Here is a 24106-nt window from a genome sequence, read left to right on the forward strand (position 1 = left end):
CTGGGCAGGATATTCCTCATCCTGAGAGCTGATTAATGATGAAAACAATTAAAATTATTCTGAGTGGAGTAGGCCACACGAGGCCCTATTGTCCTGGGCACCACAGAAAGCCAATAAAAGGGTTTGCTCCAGAGAGTTTGTAGTCTAATTGAACAGAGCACTCAAAGAGTAGAAGAAAAGAAATAATAATATCCCCCCACCCAGCTCCTTTTATATAGAAATAACTGAAATGCTCAGACCATGAAATCCTGGCACCGTAGTATTCAACAGGAAAACTTCTGTTGATGTGAATAGATTCAGCATTCGTACAGGATTCACAGAGTCTGACTTTGTTAAGGTCAGACTAGATGATCAATCTGGCTTTAAAGTCTATGCATTTAAATGGCTGAGTTTCTCTGATTTGACATAATGTTAATCATCGTTAAAGAATACTTCAATGACACTTTCTATTATAATATTATAACATTTTTCTGATCCAGGGATACAGCAGCTTGTAAAAATCAGTTTGTTGATGTAATTTCATGTTCTTTATGTAAAATTGTTACTTTATTCAGTGTTAGCCTGATACTTAGTGGTGATATCGAACCATTAGGTTGATGCCGCCAGTAAAATCAGATCTAAAAACTTAATGACATTATAGCGAAAGCAGAAAGTTAATTTCTATATTGATCTTACCTGGTTTGACTATATCCAGGAATCCACGGCATTCATGTGGGATGAATCAGTTAGAGAGACTTTCCTTGAATATTTCATTAGTACAATCTGCATGGATACTCATAGGAAGAACTAGAAAAACAACACAATATTAAATGTATATATACTCTTCTATGCTTCAGCAGATAAGCAGGCACACTTGCATAAACTGACTGGTTATTTTGCTGAGTTACCTAGGCAACAAATGTCTTTTTGTCCTACCCATTCAGGATTCCAGTAAACTATCTGAATCCCACTGGTAGGACTTGGAGAGCATGCACAGGGAAAAGCCAAGTACAGCAGAATAAAGCCCTGGATAGAAGAAGAACAGAGTTATTGAAACATTTCATCCGGGTTATCAGACAAAAAGGAATCAACAACCAGCTGCATAAATAATTGAAGTGAAAACCATATATGTCTGTTTTTCTAAGGTGTTTTAAACAGCCCCAAGAGGGCTGGAGGGGCTGTAACCAAGCAACAAGTTCTGAAACTTGTTCTTCTCTTCTGGAAAAACAACGGGCTTGCAAGACATAATGACAATATCGGGCACTGAAGATTGAGCCTTGTCATTGATTTTATGGCCTTTGGATCAAGCCATAAAAAGACATGTTTACGGGATGAAGAATGGCATTTTTATTTGCTTTAGGAGGGACTTACTTCAGTATCAAATCTGACTTTTCTAATAAAGCATCGGTCAGCCGTTTCTGGATGAAGTAGACTTTTTCTGACACTAAAGAAAGATCACATATAAGTAATGTTTCGAGGTTTTTTTTTTCTCAGAAGTTTCTTTTTAAAAAATAACGGACATAACTTGCTTTCTTATACACTTGGCAACTTATCTGTGCATGTATGAAAGAGAAAACATAATTGTACCTGACATGAAGTTGGTGGCATGCAGGAGTCCTGTTGATTGACATGAAATAATGACTTCTTCCTTTATATGTCTCACTGAGATGAGATACATCTCCCCTTTCACTTTAAAACATGGCTTTTTATATTGAACAAAATTATTGCATCCCTAATCCACAGATGCACGCAAGCTTACGCTTAATCTTTTAGTCCTTAAGAGTAATGCCATCGAACTCAACTGGAGCAGACTCAAACTTGCATGTGCATATAGAAAACCCCCAAAGGTATCTGCCAGATATCTGCCAGATTTTTCACAAGAGATTGAATTGAGTGTTCTTTTGTAGAAGCCATGGGTTAGAGCTCATTTAAATGGATAAGCGAGCTGCCTATCCATTTCAATGAGCTTTCGTTCAGTCTTCCCTTGTCTAAATGCCCTTTATGTCTAATTCTCAAAATCTGAAGCATCCGAAGCTGCCAAAACAAACAAGATCAGACGTTTGATGAAGCCACCCAAAGACGAAAACTCCAATTGAGGGCCATCTCATTTGCCTCCACCCACATCTTTAGTATGAATCTCATGTTTCACCTTTTCATATGTTAATTGTTAATAATTCCCAATGGAACATAACATTCATTAAGTACTTCCTAATTTATTGAACATAAGTTTCATCAGGTTATTTTAATCATATGAAAATCATTTTGATAAACAATTTCCTTTTGCAGTCGGGTAAGCATCCTTTTATTATACACTCTGGCATTTGCAGCAGTGTCTCTGGTTATTCTCCTCTCTGACTTTCATCATTGCAGATGCCACCGTATTTCCAGAAATTGTTTTATTTATGTAACTGCTGCCAGCTACTCAAGAGTTACACTTCCTTTTTTTGTGGAGAATTGATTACTTGAATTATATCGAAAAAATGGTTTCACTTCATCCATCAAACCCCTGCCTTCCTGAAACTCAGATCTTGCAAATATGGGAATACTTAGGAGTCACTAGAGCACTCCTTTATTAAACTGGCTTTGCGAAGTTGTCATATGTTAGATATTTAGGATAAACAGGCATCATCTCTTTAAGTACGGAATGGGAAAACTACTCATAATACATTTTACTCAGTCTTCCATTATCAATACCAGCAGTTCTCAATTTTTTATAGTGGGCAGCGTTTCCTTTTGTCAGAAACACTTTGCACCTTTCCCTCCCTTTCTCCCCAGGTCCTTCCACCTCACGTGTGCATCTGTTTCATTCCTATACTGAAATACATTCAGTTGCGTGCATGCACACACAATAAACCAAACTCCACCTGCACAGCAAGCCCCTTTTACAATCCTATGTAGAGATATGCCTATTTTTATATGTATATATATATATGTGTGTGTTCACGTATGTGCAGACATATAACAGGCAGGGGAACAGAATGATGGAAATTCCATGGAAGACCCACACATGTCAGTACAAATGTGCTTTAAAACCTATCTACTCTCCTCCCAAGATCTATTCGTTCTTACTTTCGTTTCAATGATACAATATGTTTTACTGAACCACATTTCTGATTGATGTTATTGCATTTCTGGGCCAAGATGGTAAAAACTACCCAGCTGTACATACACTAAGAAGAACAAAGCATGCAAAAGCAATATAGCTGAATGACAAACATAATTTAGTTGTTTCAAATTCAGAAACACCTGCCTCCTGTTGCAAGCAAAGAAGAAACTTAAAAGTATGAGCATGTCTTTGCAGGCAGAACTTGTTCCTGACATCTCTGATTTTTTTATCCCTATTCTGTCTCCAAGTCTTATTGCCAAAAAAACGTATTTCAGATGAATGTCTTGTTATTCACTGTCTGCAAAGATAATAAAGATGTTCTCTGGCTGAAAACAGAAAGCAGGGACACCTCTGATCATGGCAAAAAGATGAGAGAAGGTGTTTTGTTCATGCAGCTTTTGCCAGGAAATCCAAATAATTTGCTCCCACTTGTTTTCAGCTTGAAAAAATGGCAGCCTTGTGTTACGAGAAAGGAGAAAGAGCCTCGCTTCTCTCCAGTGCTTCTTTTATAGGACGGAGACAGACATGCTGTTGCTGTCCACAATTCCTGCATTTAAAGCCAGAAACTGGCACGGCCTGCCAAAAGAAATTAAATGTAATGAAAAAGTCTTTCTGGTCCAAGTCAGAGACTGCATTTGCTGTATCACAGTGTATGTGTCCTGAGGGCAACACAACCTTCTCCTTTCAGCAGTAATGGGGTTATTTAAGCATTCTCGTGACTGATTTCCCATTGCTTTGTCCCTTGGGTATGTGTACCTGCTGCTACACAAGTGTGAGCGTTGGCCTCAGCAAACGAGGAATTTCGGAGTAACGAGCATTTTGCATTCACAAGGAACAGATACAAATACCTATTTTAAATCAGGTGTTCTGATTTCAGTGGAAAAGGCATTCTTGACTCACGTATATTCAAATGACAAGAAGACCTGATGATGCACATTCCCCTCACTCTACACAGAACAATCATTCCCCCCAAGTTCTGGTGCTGCAGGGCACCGGATCTGTTGCTGGGACTTCCCAGAGCATGTGTTTGCAATCACTGATAAGGGGAGCACGCCATCAATATGCATCAGTCTTTCCTGCCAACTGATTCGTTCAGGGAGGGTCCAGTAAAGGTTCCACTGGCTTGAAATACAACGAATTCATCCAGTGCCTCTCTCTGCTTTAGTGGTTTTCATCCAAAACGCCCTCTGAGGACAAATCTAGATTTTTTTTCATAGCTTCATTTCTCCCCCTTACACTTTTGCTTTAACGGAGATGAGGTGATAGAAACAGCAGCTTTTCTTTAAGAAATACCCATACTATTCAGATCCATCCTGATCTTTGGACACTGAAGAGGCAAAGTCCACTGCTGCCGTAAAGGCAGGTTAGGAAGGTGCTGTTAAACAACTTTATGTCATTATATTCTCCACTCACGGACCTGCCAGGCCACCAAACTAGTCTCAAATGTAAACTAACCCCATATTTCAGCTGCTACACCTTGTCTTGCTCTGCCAGCTCCATGCTGGATTCCAGCAGTTGGGAAATGTGAATATCCTTTTCTCCTTGACTTACAGTGGGGGAAAAAGGGGGACCCTGTCTTCAGGGGGACACATGATGAGCTGTTGTTGCTTCTTCAGGCAAACAAATCTTCTTAGAAAAGTAAAAGACCAGGTTTAATCCTCTGGATTAAGGTAGTTTAATATTTCTACTGACACTTGTACTTCAATGTGTTCTTTCAGACCTCAGTATTTGCAGCTGAACAGTGGAAGATGAGCAGCTGAGCATTCCTCCTCATTTCGCATGCTGCCTTCGCTGTTTTGTAGAGCTACTGAATACAAAATGAAGCTGCAAGAGCGTTTGCTCTCAAGCCAGCAAGGCACGAAGTATTTCTTTCTACAGCTGCGGAGTACATCCAGAATATTTGTAAGAGCGTTGCAGGAGATGTGATTCAATGTGTGACATTCAGTGTGCTATTGTGTGACACCAGATGATTAATGCTCCGAGCAAAACACGGGCTGGTTTAAATAAACAAAATTAAATGTATTTTTATGATTATAGAAATCATGTGTTATTTCTCCAAGGGAACATCAGCTGCTGCACCCACATGCTTCGTATTTGTTGGCTTGTTTTCAAATGCTTTGATTGTTCCTTGGATTTTCCTACTACATAAATCCATCGACACTTTGGCCCGACAAGGTGAAGCAGTGATTTGGACAGTAGCTTGGGACACAGTGGGTCACTGCACATCAGTCTCCATCTTGGTTTATGATCAGCAATATACAGCATCACATCCTTCCCATTTTCAGCCTTAGAAAGACAAGACCCGAGTTTAAAGAGCGAGTACTTGAACTTACGTGCCAAACTAGCAGGACACCTTCCTTGCCCCAAGGCGTTAGACCAACTCTCCTTGTTGGTCACTCAGCACGAGGGGCACATTCTCTGTTCTGACAATGATTTTATTTTCCAAGGAACGAGACACTTGGGATACAGTCAAACGGGTGGACCAGAGCCTAGTTCTGAGTCCATCCAGTGTGTGTCCTGGCCATGCTCCAGCTGCATTTTGGAGCAGAACTGTGTGATTTCAACCACCATCCCTGCATGGGAAGGAAACACAGGCACACAAACCACCATAAGACATGCTAGTCAGGTCCTCTGAGACTGGGGACAGGAGTGAAGACTGAGTTTAGACTCCTCTACCAACTCCGTTGGGGAAAACTGAGTCCTAACTGCTGTGTCTGGGCAGGTTTAGAGCACATTAGAGCAGCATAAGTCACCAGCAGCACTACTGCCATAGTTAAAATGGCATGACACACAAAAGAACCACACTGTTGTAGAACCCCCTTAGTTTATTAGTTGTTTGGGTTTTTTCCTCTATGTGTCTGTGCTGAATGTGGACATACCTGGAAAAGAAATCTCCAAGATCCGCTTAAAAAAAAGAGGCCTTGTACAGAAAAATCTAAAAAATAAGCAGGGCTTTACAGCCCTGAAAGATATAAATGTAAAACATGTTTTCCACTTGAAAACCTCTGTTTACAGAGTCATCAGGATGCATTTTCTGTGGAAACAGCAAAGACTTGGAGCGACATTTTTCCAAGCTTACAAGGAAGAGTGGAAAATGAGCTGCCAGATGGTTAATGCCCCTTCAGAAACAGAACCTTCCATGTTGCTTTGTGGAAGTCACTTCTCATGGAACTACTATCACATCATCTCTGTATGCTTGGTGCTCATAGAAGGAAGAATATTTCAAGCAGATAATACTAAGTCTAAGAGAGCCTGCATTAACCTGTCTTAAAGGTACCTCTCAGTGCCCTGCCTATAAATCCACTGACGAGTTGCTGTGTGTAGACAATCCATGCAAAGTAATATAAAGGTAACATATACGGGTGTGAATTCTGCCAGCTCCTCAAAAGGAGTTGCAGCTCTTCTTCAGAGCCCTCTGGCTGGGTGGCTGCTGAGCTTTGCCACTGCCCATCGTGTTACATACTGATAACCCTTTATTTCCCCTGGATTCTCTGCCTTATCTGTCTACTCATATTTACCTTGTGGAATCTCTGTGCAGCGATTGCAGGCAGAGGAATCTATCGCCAATGGTCTGAAGAGGCCTGAATTCATCTCATTAAACTTGGGGGACCTGAAGACAGGAAGCCAGCCAAGCCACGCTCCCTGAACCATTACTGAGAGAGTGACAAACAACATGTTTATTCCATTACAAGCATCCTGCACCAAGGAAGAGTCTTCCAGCATCTAAACCAAGAGACATAATTTCATTGTTTTGTACTGCACCATCTTGAAGTTTCATGCAAAGATAGATTAGGTCTTGCTTACTTATTTATAAAATGACAGAAAAATAGTATTTGCAATTCTCACAGTATGTCCACATTTAATGGAGTGCACGCACATGTGTACACACACAAAATACAACTTTATAAATTCTACAACTTGCACACTTATAGTCTTGTGTTTTTGGGTTCTTTTTTGTAGAAACAGTGTGATGAGAAGATGAGAAGTCCATTCCAGATTTTCAAGGAAATAGCCTGAAGTCATTTTTGCAAATTGGGCAAAAAAATTGAATTCTTAGTAATCACACAAAATCACAGCTATGTCAGTTCCCACCCAGCTCTTTGTACTCACGCTTCAGGGCACAGCCCAAGAAACATCTGCACATGGTCCAAAACTGACTGAAACTAATGGCAATCTTTTGGGTTTTTTGTGGACTATAAAGTGATTTGGAACAGGCTGGAGATGACTCTGATTACATTTAGCTTTTTCTGATGATGCTCTTTGTTACAGGCGTTTTGGACACTATGTGATTGCTTCCCTGATTTAAACATTTAAGGTTATAGAACTAGACATTTCCTAATTCCTGCTGAGAGGTAACTGCACTTTCTCCCTTAGGATGGCGTCCGCCTACCTTGTTGTGATCATCAGAGTGAAGAGGAAGGACTGGTAACATCCAGTACTTAATACAAGGCAAACTGTTCTACTGATGGTTCCAGGCTCTGTTCCACATGTGTCATGATTCAAAAGGTCAGTAATAAAGAAATCACCTCCTCAGAACACTTCGTTCCATAGATGCCTACACATTAATCTTGGAACAACACTGGAAAATAAATGAATTTCAAGTATTCAAGGTTAGCTTGGTCAACTTGCAACCTACGGAGCTGTAGCAGTAAGACGAGCGCTGAAATATTGCGACGATTCGCAAATAATTTCTGCTCAAGAAATCTGAAGTGAACTTATAAACCGCAGCACATTGTCTCCAATTCTCTTTTTGTTTAGACCAAACAGAAAATTCTGTAGAGGACAAATCAATGTAGACACATATGCAAAACAGCAACATGAGAATAGTCCTCTTTTACCTCTCTGAGGGTTTTAAGAGCAGCTCAGCTGATAAAAACACATCCTTGGATCAGAGTTGGCAGCAGAGTTTTATACGGTCCTGCTCCTGGAAAACAACAGCCTGTCACTACACGCTGGCAATTCCAAGCCCAGCCTGACCCAGAGAGAACATTTCTGAGGAGACCAAATGAATTTTAAGACCAGTATTTTCCTTGTAATAAACCTGAGAAATTTCACTAATTCCTGTGTCAAACTATGCCAGCTTTCTGGCTGCCACTTTTAGAAACCTGCCATCTACAAAGTATACTGACAATGCCAAAAGCCTCAAATAAATAGGCTTTTTGTATCAGAGGAGGTTACTGGTGAGATTTGGTGTCGTCGAGACCATGACCCTTATGATTCTCAGGGCAAGATGGACTTCTGGATGTCTTTTATTTCTTAGCATGTTTTGACATATTTCTTTCATTCTGTTCAGGCAATGCTATCAAACAGTTGCCGCCTGTAAGCATTCCAGCACTGCAAGTTGCTTGGTTTTAAAACATGACTCCTAACAAATACTTGTAAACAGAGTAAAAATGTTAAACTGTGATTGAGTCTAAACTCTTTTGGTAGCATTAAAGTACTTGAAGGAATGTTTGAAGCCCACCTAAAGAAAAAAAAACAGGATTTTTCCACGGCCTATTCCAATCCCTTTAGGAGAGCACAAATACATGTTTTAGACACAACCTGTTTTTCCTCTCTATGCTTTTCTTCCTTAGTTAAAAGCACTTCTACACAAATACAGAATCGTTTTTCTGTAGGAATTCTTCCCTCAGTTTGTCCAAAAGATAACTCTTCCATATAGAAAAGAAGATGTGTGTTTATGAGAGCCAGATGGTACAACAACTTGTCATCAGTAAAGCATGGGTCATATCTGAAACATCATTCACATTGTGATTCCATGTGGCTGAAAAGATAAAAACTCAGGCAACGGGCTGAATGATTTCAATCATTTTCCTCAGTCAGTTCCTAGTAGACCTTAGAATTTTACCAGTACTATCTGCCAGATTAGTTTCCAGGACACAGTGTTGCAAACACATCATTACAAAAAAGAACTTTCAGACTATTTGATCACAGCTGAAAGCGGAGAGCGCTGTGAAACCTCCCGCATGCGGTGCTTCTTAGGAACAGCTGCCAACATTCTGAGCTTTGCTGCGCTTGGTTTGGAGTTGCACCTACCTGAGAATGATGAGCTGCTGGAGTTCCAGGCGCAGCCATTAATGGAGTTTGGAGGCTGCATTCCTGCTTTGAAAAAGTCTGAAAAATGTCTAAAATAGCGAGTGTAGCTAAGACTCACTTATTGTTTGGATAATATGTTTATCTTCATCGCTTTCTCCATTTACCTGCCTGCCAGAGTGACTGTGAATAAGCCTGATATCTTTCATTAGCCTGATATCTTTCATTAGCCTTACAGCACTGTGCTATTGTCTATAAACTGCAATTTAAACTGTATTTTATTACATGACTTTTGTCTATCTTTTTGTTCGCCTAATGCCTACAGCAACTGGTCCATGACTCAGGCTTCTAATTAGTGCTGTGAAATGAAAAATATTCATTCGTATGTTGTTGTAAGAGTGGTAGAACTACATAAAGAGAACATCGGTTGAGAAGCCCTGGTAGATGTGGGTAACATATGCAGTGTTGGTCATGAGCTTCACAGTACCAGCTATGTTTGTGTATTGCAAATGGTCTCTCAGGTGTAACTTTGTTTTATAGCCCTTAATGAATCCCAGCTGGAAGCCAAACACAAGCTACTGAACCAAATAACAAAGGTCCCTGGTCAGCAGGTGGTGTCTTCGTTCTGTCTGCACCCCTGGAACTACAGCAGCTTGATCCAAAACCCTGGAGGACTGCAGAGAGTTTTATAAGCTAAAATAATCTCTCGTTTCTCACCAACTGTGTCACTAAATGCAGTGGCTCACAAAATAAGTCAACTCACTTCTTGCTGGTATTATCTGCATTACTAAAGTTCTGTTTTCTTCCTCCCTGGCACTGGGTTTTGGGGTAAATCATCCATCTCTCCATGCATTTCTACTGTAGGGACAAAAGCAAAGATTGCCCGTTAAAAGGATCAGAAACAACTCAAGAATTGGCTTGTACACACCATTTCTAGAGTTCACGTTGTCTTTTTTAGAAAATCCTCATAGGAACAATATTGTCTCCTCCCCAGGAAAAGAGAAGAACACCTGAGAGCGGTGTAACCCCACTGTACAAGGGAAGAACACGCTGGGAATCTGCTTACACAGAAATTCTAGTGGCTGTGTGGAAGGCAGCAGGGGAGGGGAGAACGAAAAGGGGTAAGCAAAAAAGAACTACAGAATAACAGGGCCAGCATATCAATGACTTTGATCCTACTTATTTCTCTCTTGTAACCAAGAAAAACATCTCCTATTGCAGCACCAACACTCTGAAGTAACCACAGTCCAGCTCCACTGCTGTTCACGGGGATGGGTTGAATCAACAAACTTTTACTTCGCCCCACACTGAGCACACAGCACAATCACACAGGCGATGAATTGAACAACAACTCCCCTACGGGCAGTCAACTCAATCCAGCAACCTGTTACCAAGAAAAAGAGATCTGAGTTTTGTTCTCCCCACCCCTGATTATTAGTATCAGGCACCTGGGTCTAATTATGCTCTCAAACACAAGCAACTCTCCTTGATTTTACCAAGACCTACATATAATTTAGTCCCATTCAGCATATTCAGCTCTCCAGCTGTCAGTGGGAAAGCACTTCTCAGCTTCTTAGGAGAGAGTGACATCTTGTGGTTTCTTCTTTTGTCCATCATTGAAAAATAAAAATTAGCCACAATTTTGCCTAATTTTGTTTGTTTGTTTCTAGTATAACACTAAGATCTTTTTTTGTTTAAGGAGTATAATGTACTTGATGCACAGAAACTGATACAACAGTTTATCACCATCGAGGCTTGTGGAAGGATAGAGAAAATTAGTGCTTGGAACAGCCACAAAAACATTCTAATTCACCATGACACATTTGAGCACAAGCCCTATGGGGAGAGGCTGAGCGAGCTGGGCTTGTTCAGTCTGGAGAAGAGGAGGCTTAGAGCTGAGCTCAGCACTCTCTAGAACGACCTGAAGGGCAGTTCGAGCCAGGGGGGATTGGGCTCTTCTCCCAGGCAGTCAGCAATAGGACAAGGGGGCATGGGCTTCAACTCTGCCAGGGGAAACTGAGGCTGGAGATGAGAAAGCAATTCTGTGCAGAGAGAGTGGTCAGCATTGGAATGGCTGCCCAGGGAGGTGCTGGACTCACCGGCCCTGGAGGTTTGTAAACTGAGATTGGCCATGGCCCTTACTGCCATGATCTGGTCAGTGGACTGGAGTTGGACCAAGGGTTGGACTGGATGATCTCTGAGGGCTTTTCCAACCCAGTCCATTCTGTGATTTTTGCTAAAATCTAGAAAAACTGCTTGATGCTCACAGTTATTTAAAAGTGGGATCTTATTGTGAAATCAGTCAGTCTCTGGTGGTAGCATCACTGTTAAAAGGGTTCATAGGGAAAGGATTCTTTCCAGCTGCAGCTCTGACAAACATTTTCAACTCCAGCAGATGTAGGCAAGGAAGAGAATATGATGGCACTAGACAACTGCATTTCATGCTTAACCTCCATCTGCATCACAGAAAGATCTCAGTAGACAGTGTCACATCATGGGTCGCTTACGCAGCACAACTATAGAAGTTTCAGTTATTTATTTTCTGATATAGCCTCCAACACAAAACACACTTATTTTTGTTTTTAAGTCTATACACCTAAACCGACATATGAACCACTACCGACAAATTTCCCTTACCAAAAATAATCCAAACAAAAAGAATTATTTTGCTACTTTTGTCTCAAAAAAGCAATAGCATCTTTGAAAAGAACATTATACAAAATCTAGATCAAAACCACAATAGTATAGTATTCATATACCTCAATAAATTGGTAACAATACTTATGATACTAACACTACTGAAAACCAATATTGTTTGCAAGCTGTTCTCATTGTGGCCTACAGCATCTTTGCATAACTTGGTAATAAATCAATTCATGTTGCTGAAAAATGGAAAATTCTCCATTTTCAAGAAACATTAAATGCTATTTTGCATCTCTAAGGACCAGGAGAGTATCAAGTCAAACTACTAGTGTTTGTATTTCTTTCTGCTGGTTTTCCTATACATCCATTTAAGCAAGTCTTATGAATCAGATTTGGAATACACGATTCTGCATCATTCCAATAATACCTATGCTCAGTCTAACTGCTCAGAAGTCTGGGCACTTGCCTGATACCCTCTATAAATATTTCTGACTGGCAGCTGTCCTTCCATAATTCCACAGCTTTAGTTCAAATCTGTCTTCAGTCCTGCCCTTGGTAAGAATCATCTGTGCTGCAAGGAACCAACGCAAAGAGAACACAAAATTGGTCAAGAAGAACTTGTGATGGACCGAAAATAAACATGATTGAGGGTTGTCATCTGCTTTCTCACATCTTTCCAGCTCACAGTGAACACCTCAAAAATTAGCCTGAAAACATGTAATAGCTTAAAAATCTGGCTCCTGTACGGTTAAAACCACAAGAGATCCTTAACATCCATAGAAGTGACCCATGTGGTAAGTGATGCTTGTAGAATAATTTAAGTGTGAAGAACTAGCCCTTGGGTAACCATGTAACTCCATCCCTTCACAGCTTGACCTGCATGATTTGCACCAACAGTATTAAAAAAAGTGAACAACGTGTCAAATTTTGGAAGTTCTCCTTGCATGAGTAACTTTGTAAGCAGTATCTATGCCATGTTGAAGTGAACATATGTCAGAGAAGCCTTAAACTAATACTGAAGTTCAGCCAATATGCATTTGTTCCCATAGAATTCAAAAGCCAAAACTCCTATTGACTAAGAAATCCACGTATTATCTAAAAGTTTGTATTTCTGATCTGTTTCAAAGGAGCTCCTCCCTTCTTTTCTCCTATTCTCTCATACCTTTGTAGTAACTTCTTTTCATGTTTTTCACAATGAGGAAAGAATTAATTCTGTGCCTCCCTGGTGACAAGTGGTACTTCTCAGCCTCTTGCAAATGGAAACAGCAACTAATTCCCCTGCTAATATTTACTTTTGATGCGTCTCATCCTCCTGTCAGTTTATTCTCAATAAGAAGGTAGTGAACAAAATTATTATGTTGTTCCTTTAGACATTTATTTATGAATCAAACACTTCTAGACACTTAAAATTAAGGTTTTTTGTTTGCTTTCCTTTGAGAAACGTCATTCTAGATCACCGAAGTGAGGTACTGCAAAGGCAGGGTTAAAGTAGAACAACTACTTAGGGGCAGAAAAATATGTCCACACAAATGACATTACTATTCAACTATTTTACTGCAGTCACATACACAGCTATTCTACACTGACCATTCTCAAATATTCATGCGATCAAGTTTTATTGGCATCAACAGTTACGGAAGGTGAAGTGCAGAGTCGCATGCAGGAGCATCCATAAAAGCAACATCTTAGAACCACACGTGGGAGAGTTCACACAAAGTCTGCCACAGTCGTCTGATAGAATCAAATCCACGAGGCTTAATTTGTTCCATTAACTTTGATGAAACTGTGTACCACAGTCTGTTTACTACTTTTACAGGAACAGGAAGAGATCACATTTTCCAGATGTAGCTCTTCAACTCTATAAATTATCATCAAGGTTTGCCATGTGCATTATTCAGAGCTGCACACATTCCGCTCCTGTCTCATTGATCAAGTCAGTTTTTGGACTGTAAGAAAAAACAAAAAAGGACGAATAACGGATTTGCAAGGTTTTTTTGCTTTACAATTCACTGGGAACAAGAAACAGTTGTTGACGTGTACACAATTTTATTTTAAGGACACGGCAATCACAATGACAGAAATGGAACCATTATTTTAATACTGTAAAGCTTTCCTCCAGAAACTGACTTGCACACAGTTAGATCTGAAAGCAATTTAAACAATATCTTGAGGGAAAACACAGTAAACCTTAAATATATTAACTTCAAACTTTATGTGCTTATCTCCTCTTTTTGGTAGCTGGTGGCAGTTAAAGCTCTTCAAAGTCATGGCCACTTGAATTCATCGCTTCGGGGTGCATGACCCTTCCCATGAACAACACGGTCCCTGTGGGAAAAGTGGGAAGGAAAAGTCAGAACAGAAAGGAAAAGCTGAGGTTCTAAGATGACAAATACTAATAAGAAGTTCTAGAGCATGTGGTGCACAATTTTTACAGGAACCTATGTCTCAGAGCACCTGGGAGCCATGAAAGGCAGGGGATCAACAGCCCTAGAGAAAAGAATCTCTTTGTATTCAGACTGATACAGCACAGAGAATGGTGAAATCCTCTGCATTTCAGTGCCCCCCTGCTTATTTTGAAGGTTCAATTGAAAACACACCAGAAATCTACAAAGGTTCTCTTTCACCTCAGTGGTTCTGATGCAGGCCCATGAAGGCCACTGTGGTCATGACACAGGACCAGTTCCTAAGCTGAGGGGCTCCAAAGGTGACAACCAACCTTAACCAGAGCATCCACACCTCAGAGTCACCTTCCCGATCACTTCTGACATGCCTGAGCTGCCAGACAATGTTCCTCAGAGAATTAAACATGAGTCTCAGAAGCAGCCACACCAATCAGTTAATGATTATTAATAGATACTTTGAGTTTGCAGATCTACTCCACATCAGAGGATGCAACCCACGAGCAGGAATTCTCTACATGAATACTGCTCCCCTACGCTATTTCAGCACCATCGACACCTTTCCCATTTGGTACATAGGCAGCAATCAATCATGAGCACTTAGGGTACTTTTGAGAATAAGGGTACCCATCACAGATTTATTTTCAAAATATTTCTAACCTTAGATTTCTAGATTAGTAATGAGCTTTTGGGCTTTAACTAGAGCTGTTGGTGACTCCTCTTTCTACATGCCAAACCAAGGTCTACACAATGTTAAGAACAGTCCCAAGGCTGCCAAAGCTCTTACTCTGTTTTGACTTAAACTTTTATTTTGGGGGGGATTCTTGTATATTGAGAACGGAAAAGAACAGATACACTCCTCCAGACACATTTTTGCCTAATTGTCTACAAGAGCAAGGATACTCAGCTTAGTTTTGGTCAAAAATAAACCCCAGGAGTTGGTATTGTGCCTTGCACACAGGTGACCCTACCTGGCCAGACTGTGAGCATTACTGCAATTTAATAAATATTGATACCTATGATGGGGGTCTCAAATACCCAAAAAAAAAACCCATAAAATTGAACCTACCAGAGTTTGCTTGTAGAACATGCAAGATACCTCAACGCAAAGAGCTGCGTTAGCCTGTGTGCATAGTAATGTTTTGCCACCCGGTCACATCCACATCATTAAGACAAATTACAAATATGAAACTAAGGAATTGCTTAATCATTGCCCATTTTGCTAGTGAGTGCTGTTCTCATCCCTTCTCTGCCACAGAACACTTCAGGAGCACAACAGAATTATTCATAGCCATAATATCTGTCCATTATGCAAATCATTTGGTACGGGGAACATATCTCACTGGTCTTAGTACAGCCAAGCTCTTACAGAATACAATCATTATGGATATTCAGGGCAGTAACACTGTGTTCTCTGAAGAACACAGCAAATTTTTCTTCCCTGGGGTTTTTAATCACATAATTGTGCATATTTTCCAGGATTATGTCAGATTTTGGTGTCTTACTTGGAGTAACATTAAGGGTACAAAGAAAAGGTCAGTCTTTTGATATTAGGTATTTCAAGACAAATTAAAGAAAATTCATAATACAAGGCCAGTTCATCGCTCAAAATGTGCAGTTTTCTTTTGTATACTTGATGATGATGTACTGTGAAAAATGCGGAAGAGTCTGCAATATTCTCACCTGTTTTTCTGTTTCGGACCAAAAAGAAAAAGGGATGATCAACTATAACTTGGGGATACAGCACTGCCATTCTGCTAATGGCAATCATTCCTAAAGGAAAAAGAACACAGGCAACTTGTTAAATATCATTGCACATTCTCCTGCTCTTCATGAGAAGCTTCTTGGGAAGCTCATGAGCAGACACTCAAGTCACCCTCAGAACTAAGTGTCACCAAGAAATAAAAGAGACCTACAGAGTAATTGCAGACCTATTTATGCTTTAAGCGTGATTAAAAAGGGAGAGTGGCACAATTTCCCAGGTTGAGTGAGTGGCTTACAAATTATAAGACCCAAAACTGAAGAGGAGTTACGACTCCCACTCACTCATAAAAAGAAAATGCGCTATGCTAGCCAGCACTGCTGACCTGTTTTAAACAGCTCCGAGCCCGCAGTTGATAGCAAAAGATAACCCTTAATAACTATGGGATATGCGACAACTAAATGTGCTGATCTCGCAGCTTTTAGCTTGAGTCTTTAAATAATGCAGAGGCTGGAAAGTAAAATTAACTGGGAATCAGGCAGATTTTGACCCTTTGTTATTTTTAGTTGAAGATGTGTAGATTTCTCCAGGACATATTTATTACTTCCCAGCGTTTCATTTACTTTTACACTTTCACTGCGCTGTTAATAACGATTCATGCACACCAGTAATCTCTGTCCATTTAAAGTTACAATTCAACCCAGTTACTAATATTTGTGACCAGAGGCATCATTCTTCCTTTCCTCAAAGGCTGGTACAAGCAGAGGCAATTAGAAATCACTTCATGATACATACTGGCAACTAATGTACTTTATTTTTAGGAAAAGCATGTGATAACCTGGTAAACCAACCACCTGGTCCCTAAGCATTAATAGGGGCCAGTTGCATGTTTCCATTAGCACTTCTCATCTTTCACCTCTTTCTACAAGCTTATTAAAATGCAATTGTTACAAGCCTCCTCTTCTAAGTACTCTGGATCAAATGCCTTTGACCATCTATCTCAATTAGCAGATAAAAAAAAAATCACAGATGCTTAAGGTCCATAACAAAAATACAAATCACAGCCTGCACCCTCCTGACAATCAGAAGCAAAATAGGTTTTCCACAGGATGCTCAAAATTCTTCGTGAAATACACCATGTTAAATAAATAACACTTTCAATCTCCAAAATTCTCTTCTGAGAAGCTGTATACCTGCTACACTACGTCTTCAGGCTACCTGCTATTTAGCTTTCTGGCTGCACAGTAAGTCAGTTTTAAAATATTAATTAACGCAGAATTAACCAGACATTTGATTGAGTTCTGCTTTGCAGTCAGATACCTGAGGCAGCAGCAGCTTCTGATCCTTCCTCATTAACTTCTAGAAATGCCTTGTGAAATGCCTTCGCAAGGTAAAGTTCTTTGTTATCTGGAGAGGAAAAGGAAACATATTTCAAGTGGCTCAACAGTATGATTGAAGTAGTTAAAAAACCCAAAGCAAACACTGTCAAAGCCCCCAACACTATTATCTGCCTTCTGTAGCAAGCAGGGAAGGATGGGAGCCCTATGCACAGGACCTGCATTAAAACACCTTTTGCCAGTATCTTTAATAGCACCATTTGCCTCACTTAAACTTGTAGTGCTCTCCTACACAATGGATATTGAAATAGCTTGGTACTGGTCTACTGGTGCTCTAAGCAGAGTAAAACACAATCCTTGAATAAGATTTTTAAATGCAACTATCAGGAAAAAAGACCAGACATTATATGGCAAATATTCTATTTCTGTATTATGTGCAATATAGATTTCCTCCGGGAAAATCAGGTATTTTCTCTCTTCTTGTCATTATAGTTAAAATAAGCTGGGGATAAATATTCATTGCAAAACCACCAGGAAACTAGGTTTTTTCAGTCTTGTTTGTTTGCCATCCTCCTTTGTCAGTATTTTAATTTCAGTCCAGTCCTGCTCCTGCTTAAGCCACTGGATGTTTCATTACTTTTCTTCAGCGGCTAAATAATCAGACCTATTGGAATACTCGGCACCTTGCAGGAAGTAATACATAATCTGTAAGTTTCATCAGTAAGACATAATAAAGATCAGATACACATTTATTGTACTTGCATAAAATCCCCAGTAATGACAGAACACAACTGGCAGTTAAGCAGGGAATAAAAGCCTTCTCGACAGCCATAAAAATCTCATCTAAGCACTCTAAGTGAGACAGCTGTAGCATTTCACATTTCTGAGCCTTCAACAAAAGTCCAACACCAAAACTCCAGCTGAAGGCTGACTAAGGAGGGAAAGCTTGGGACTGTTCATCTCATTGTTACCTGTTTATTTGGGTTGTCAAGACAGCCGTTAGTTCTAATACTAACACAAGGTAAAAACCACACGAGAACAGTTTAAAGTGTCTCTCCCCAGCAGATCATTCCTGCTACGTACACTCAGAACCCGGCCTAAACCTCCTCGTTCAGCTGCTGAACTGGAATCTCACCACCAACAGCCCCAAATTGTTCCCTTCGGGATTCTGTGGAGTAAAACATACTCTAGATTTACAGCATTTGAGCTCTACCAAAGAAAACAAGAATTTTGCAGTCTTTATAGAAAAATGCTGGTTTGGAGCCCCTTACCTTAAACCCAAGTAAATTACACAGAATCACAGAATGTTAGGGTTTGGAAGGGACCTCGAAAGATCACCTAGTCCAATCCCCCTTTTTATGTTTAATAGCAAAGAAATCCCTATGTAGCCTAATCACATATTTCAATCACTTAAAAGAAAATATTATTTTAGTTTTTTATTACAGCCTTAAGCCTAATCTGTGACCTGCAACATTCACTTCAATACTCCCTATTTTCATCCTGAATGCTTTATTTGGCACGGTGTGGTGGTGCTTATGGCTCTCCAAGATATATTTCTGGTCAGAACATTTAGCACCTTAGAAGATTGGTCTCCATCTGATGACTTAATAGACCCTAATTCAGGCAAAATGCGTATTTACCATCAGGCATAATAGTAGGCCTACTTGTAAATGTATTCAGGATTTGAGCATTAAAAAAAAAAAGGGCAATATTTTGTTAAGTTGATAGGAATATGAGAAGTGCCACTGTAGATAAGACCAGTAAGTCCAATTAGTCTGGGACATTGCTCCAGTTGTTGCTTCAGAACAAGATACAAGAAGCTTTACAGATGAAAACTACAGTGTAAGAGAAATATCCTCTCACTTAGCATGTGCCTTGTACCTTAAACAAAGCCTCTAATCCACAGAACACCTTCATTCAATGTAGTATAGACAGTTTTGATTGCTCTGAAGCCATCTTTTTTTTTTAATCCTACCAATCTCATGACCTCCAAGAACAGCCAGCAAAGATCCCTGTGGTTAAGTCTTCCAAAGAGAAGTGCTTTCTAGTTGTTTTCAATTTGTTGCTTTTCACTTCATTGGGTATCCTTGTCCTTGGATATTGAAAAGAGCAATTCCACATCCCAATTTCCCTTCTCTAGACTCTTCTCTTTATATTTCATTATCACACACATCTCTCCCTGAAGTGAATACATCTGTTTTCCTATGGATGCATACTAGTGTTCAGACATTCTTTTCTTTGCTCTCTTTTGCGATTGTCAAATCACTGACCGCAATACATCAATATCATACACATCTTATTATTATTATATATGTTGTCTTTATGGCTTTCACTGTGGATAAGGTGGGGCTTACCTGCGTATCTATTATCAGGTCATTCTCCTCTAGTGGCTTATCTGAACCATTGTTAGCGCCTCAGAAAAGTCCCGTAGAGGTTTAGTATCAAAGTTGAAGCTTTCTGCAGGATGCTGGCCAAGATACCCATTAACGTGTGGGAGTAATTTGAGACTTACTTCTAATGTTCATGACTCCGTTAGCGTCACATTTCGTTTGTCATTACACTCCATATGCTTGCAAACTCCTACTCAGAGCCACCAACTGGTTGCTCTGCAAATCTTATTTTAAAAAAGTGTGTAGGTTTATTAGCTTTTCTAGCTTAAGTTGTCCCAGAAAAATTATACCTACCTCAGTCAAGACTCTGAAGAACAATTTACGGGACTGGTGCTCTTCTAACTACTTTATATTGTAAAAGTAAGTCATTAAGATTACTTCTCTGCTTACTGAAATGCAGGTCACCTTGAGGATAAAAGCAGTTGCCATTTAAGGTATTATACAACAGTAAGAAATACTATAATCATTTGAAAGGGAAGGGGAATTTTAGTATTGAAATCGGTTCAAGCGTGAGTCCTAAGCGGTGTGTTAAAATACTCCACTAGCAAGTTTATGTGCTGGATAAATGATAAAATCTCAAATACCAGAAGTTGTTTCAAGATTATTCTGAACACCTGATGGAATCAGAGATGCAAGTCAAACCTGTCAAAGTCTTTTGCTGAGAGTCGGAATACACACAACTGGACAGCCCAACAGTGATGCCCTCCTAATTACCCGCCTTAATGGACAACGAATTTAATTTCTGCAAGGGCACACCATTGAAAAAGTGCATCTGGACTAATACTTTCTCTTTGGCTGCTCACAATCCAGCCATCCCAGAAGGTGAAGCTGACTTGTCTGCTTTCCGTATTTGAGATTGGGTGCAAAAAGCAAAAATTCTAAATATTGAAAAATAAGTCTGTAATCCTGTAATTTGATTTATATCCACTAAACCCACCTAGAATTCCACTGATCTCAGCAATCTGTGCCTGGATCTGATTACAGGCTTAGGGCTACTGCTGAAATTGCAGAAGGCTTTCCTTGACAATCATCCAAAAGCAAAAGCAACAGGGGAGGAGGAGGAGGAGAATATTTTTAAAAGGAACAGAATTTCTCAGAAATCTCCTGCCATTTCTTTGATGATTTGTATCTTCCTAAATTAAAAGTGCCAGATTTCCCAGAGGGCCAATGTGGAAACTTTAGGCTTCAGTTTCCCTGTTACCTGACACACTATTCAGGTATTTGCATAAGCAAGCTTTCAACATTTTTCTCTACGCTTTTGTTTCCTCCTCCCCCTTCCATTTTGCACTGTGAAAATTAGAAATAGGAAACATATTCTGTGTTTTAATTACTTAAAAGTTCATCTCCCTAGCAGCAACAGCAGGGTTTGCATTAAAGATGTTACTTCAAATGCATTGTCTTATTCTTAACTTATGAATGACCTTTTCATCACCCGGTAGCACGTGCCCCCTTAAGTGAAAAAATCACGTTACAGTAAATCTCATGCATTATCTCTGTGCTCTGCTCTACATTATTTAAACAAATTAATCTTTAAATGGCAGAAGAGTTAATTCAGTCATGCAAAACATGGTATTTTGATTTTGTAGAGCACAATTGCCAAAAATCTAAAACTTTAAACAAGTCCTTAGTCAGATGGATGAAAACACGAGCACATTCCAGTCTTCCTGCTACCCTCTCAACTACAGAATTAGTCCCAGATATATAGGTGAGTTTTCCATGCAATTAAATAAAAGCCAAACAGTATCTTTGTGGTTCAATCTCCCCTGTGTATCTTCCATTCTCCTTAGTACTTTTCATCAAGTAAATATTTTTTATATATATATATATATAGACCAGAAGTAATTGGAAAGCTTATTCTGGGGCAGCAGAGAAACAAAGCATTATTCTTTAGAAAAGTTGTATTTTTTTAAAGAAGGCTTTTTCATTTATTCAAATTCTTTGCCCACTAGCTAACTTCAGCTTTTCCCACAGTTTCACTGGAAAAGTGAAAGTGGCGAAACAATGGATTAAGCTACATGATACCCTATATAAGCAACGTTTCAAACTTAGCAACAGTGAAAAGGAGATGGAAATTGCAAACATTTCTGCTGTGAATTTTAGGAGAAGTTGGCCTTCATTGTCACTATTTCAAACAAGCCACACAGGTGCGATTGCTTCCAGAGACAATTAACAACAGTTATTTCCCACCAGCGAAGGATCTGTCTGGCTGATTAGGCAGTAACCCACAGAGCAGAAATGCACCCGGGGAGCAGTAAATCGCCATCAATTACAAGAACAACGACAGCAATCTCACACTGACACGTGCTTCTAGACAGAGAGCAACTGGGTTTGCCAAAACTCAGCTCTAGACAGACGCACTGCTTGCGTTGCTGCTTTTGTCACACAAAAAAAGCAACAGAGCTTCTCAGGCAAAGACAGAATCATAGAATGGAACCGTAGAATTGTTTCAGTTGGAAGAGACCCTCAGGATCATCGAATCCAATCATAACCTCACTCTAGCACTAAACCATGTCCCTAAGAACCTCGTCTAAACGCCTTTTAAACCCCTCCAGGGTTGGTGACTCCACCACTGCCCTGGGCAGCCTGTTCCAATGCTCGACAACTCTTTCCATAAAGAATTTTGCCCTAATATCCAATCTAAACCTCTCCTGGTGCAACCTGAGGCCATTTCCTCTTGTCCTATCACTTGCTACTTGGGAACAGAGACCAACCCCCTCCATGCTACCTGATGACTCAACTGCCTTTTGTGCCGCTTCACAATACCTTTTAGAAGGTATTAAACCCATGACTGTCTCATTTCCACCTGAATTTCTAAATGTGTTGAATAGCTCAACTTCTGAAAATAAAGTGTTGACAACATATTGAAACAGGCAAGCAGCACTTGTGACTAAATTGCTTTTATCTCAGAATTCTTTCTTCCCTGTGCTCTTCTATCCAGCAGCTATCTGGGGAGATGACTAAATGTATAACAGCTTAATGCTCTTAGCACTGTGAACATACAGCCTCTGGAGATAAAAGATGCCAACAACCCCCTTGTCGGGCGCATCTCATTTGCCATTGAGGCACTAAAGCCATATAATGCTCTAAAGTGGATCTGCCTCTTGCATAGCGTTACATTTTCTCTGTGTTTCTAGTGAGACTCAGTTCTGAAATGCTTTCCCAGGTCAAAGATCCCCCATGGCGCACACACCTTGATGGATTTCTTCCCTGCCCCGAGTGTTCCTACAATGACCACACTCCCACGTTACGCAAAAACCCCAATAGATCAAAAAATTGCAAGCAGGTGTTGGTGTGTTTTCTTCTTTCTTCTCTCCATAAAACCACTTTGAGGAGCTTATCAGTTATCTTTAGGTGATTTTAGTGCTTCCCTATTATACCTTGAGAGACAACAGGAGAAGCTCTTACCAGACATGGCAGTGAGGTCGGCGCTGCTGCTGAAAAGCTCCGTAATTCCGAGACCTCTCCAGACGTCTTTGAGATCAATTTCCTGTTCTACTGTGAACCTGGGGAACAGAAAATGACAAAAAAACTCAGATGTAAGCAGTACTTAGCATTAATAGAAGGTTAAAATGTCTGGGTAATGACAAATGAAACACCGAGGTAAGTAATGTAAAGCAGATTTGGTACTAGTAGTATAATATAGCGACACCTTCTACAAAAGTGCTTACAAACAAATTATTCTCACAGCTGGACTTTTTTTCTCTAATGCAGAAGCAATCAAAAAGATGCTAATAAAAGATGCTAATGGTACCTTACAGTCCCTGACCATAAAACCTCAGTGAAAAATCATGCAGCGGCTAATGTAAATGCTTACTTTTCATTAAAAAAAAGGTTTACTGTAAGAACTGAATTTAATTGAACACATACTAGAATAGAATATCAAATAAGGCCAAGAACAGCACTAACTTCATAGGCAGTTGTTGATAAAGGAGTAGGAAAGTAAGGAAGATATTCTATTTTTATTTAGACAGCGTAAGCAAAGCCCAGCAGTTACGAACACGAATCTAAAGCAATTCTGACTCAGCTTCTAATTACTCCGGTGGCAAAACTTTAATTGGGTTTGCTTGTGAGTAAAGAACAGGGAAAAGAAATAGTTGTTAGTGTAATGCACATGTGAGTACAACCCGGCAGGATTTCAGGGACAGATTGCAATGCCACGTTCGAGGTTGCGTTACCGCATTGAAATGACAAATTCAGATTAATCCCGAGGGCAAGACTTTGGACAAAAACTTGTTCCATTTACAAAGATTTCTTTTCAAATGTTTTAGAAGTTATGCCTGGCGTCAATAAGGTAAAAAAGACTTTATGTATGGCGAGAAACAGACTTGACATCTGGAGAAATAGAAAAATATGTCAGAATAGTAACAGGAATGGCAGCCCCAACCAGAAAATACCAGAAGTCTACAGATAAACACAAGAGATTAATTATAATTGTTTGTTATGTGAGAGTTATGGGTTCTCTGTAGAATGACCGAATTATCAGTGATTTAAATGATGCTGGCGATGACTGGTTATAA

General features: G+C 39.8%; 1 protein-coding gene across 3 annotated transcripts in view; it reads right to left on the reverse strand.

The window, feature by feature from the left end:
* Positions 1-11639: 11639 nt before the first annotated feature.
* Positions 11640-24106, reverse strand: part of SERPINI1 (serpin family I member 1) — a 49272-nt gene continuing 36805 nt past the window's right edge. For 2 of the 3 annotated variants that reach the window (XM_065844951.2, XM_065844954.2), the window contains 4 exons: positions 22995-23092; positions 17183-17269; positions 15844-15933; positions 11640-14086 (listed from right to left, as the gene is read on the reverse strand). In XM_065844951.2, coding sequence (XP_065701023.1) covers positions 14010-14086; positions 15844-15933; positions 17183-17269; positions 22995-23092 — 352 coding nt within the window. In that variant the 3' untranslated portion in view covers positions 11640-14009. The remainder of the gene's footprint in view (positions 14087-15843; positions 15934-17182; positions 17270-22994; positions 23093-24106) is intronic. The other variant, XM_065844952.2, reaches the window with a different exon arrangement.

The sequence above is a fragment of the Patagioenas fasciata genome, chromosome 9, assembly GCF_037038585.1.
Source record: "Patagioenas fasciata isolate bPatFas1 chromosome 9, bPatFas1.hap1, whole genome shotgun sequence".
Classification (NCBI taxonomy): domain Eukaryota; kingdom Metazoa; phylum Chordata; class Aves; order Columbiformes; family Columbidae; genus Patagioenas; species Patagioenas fasciata.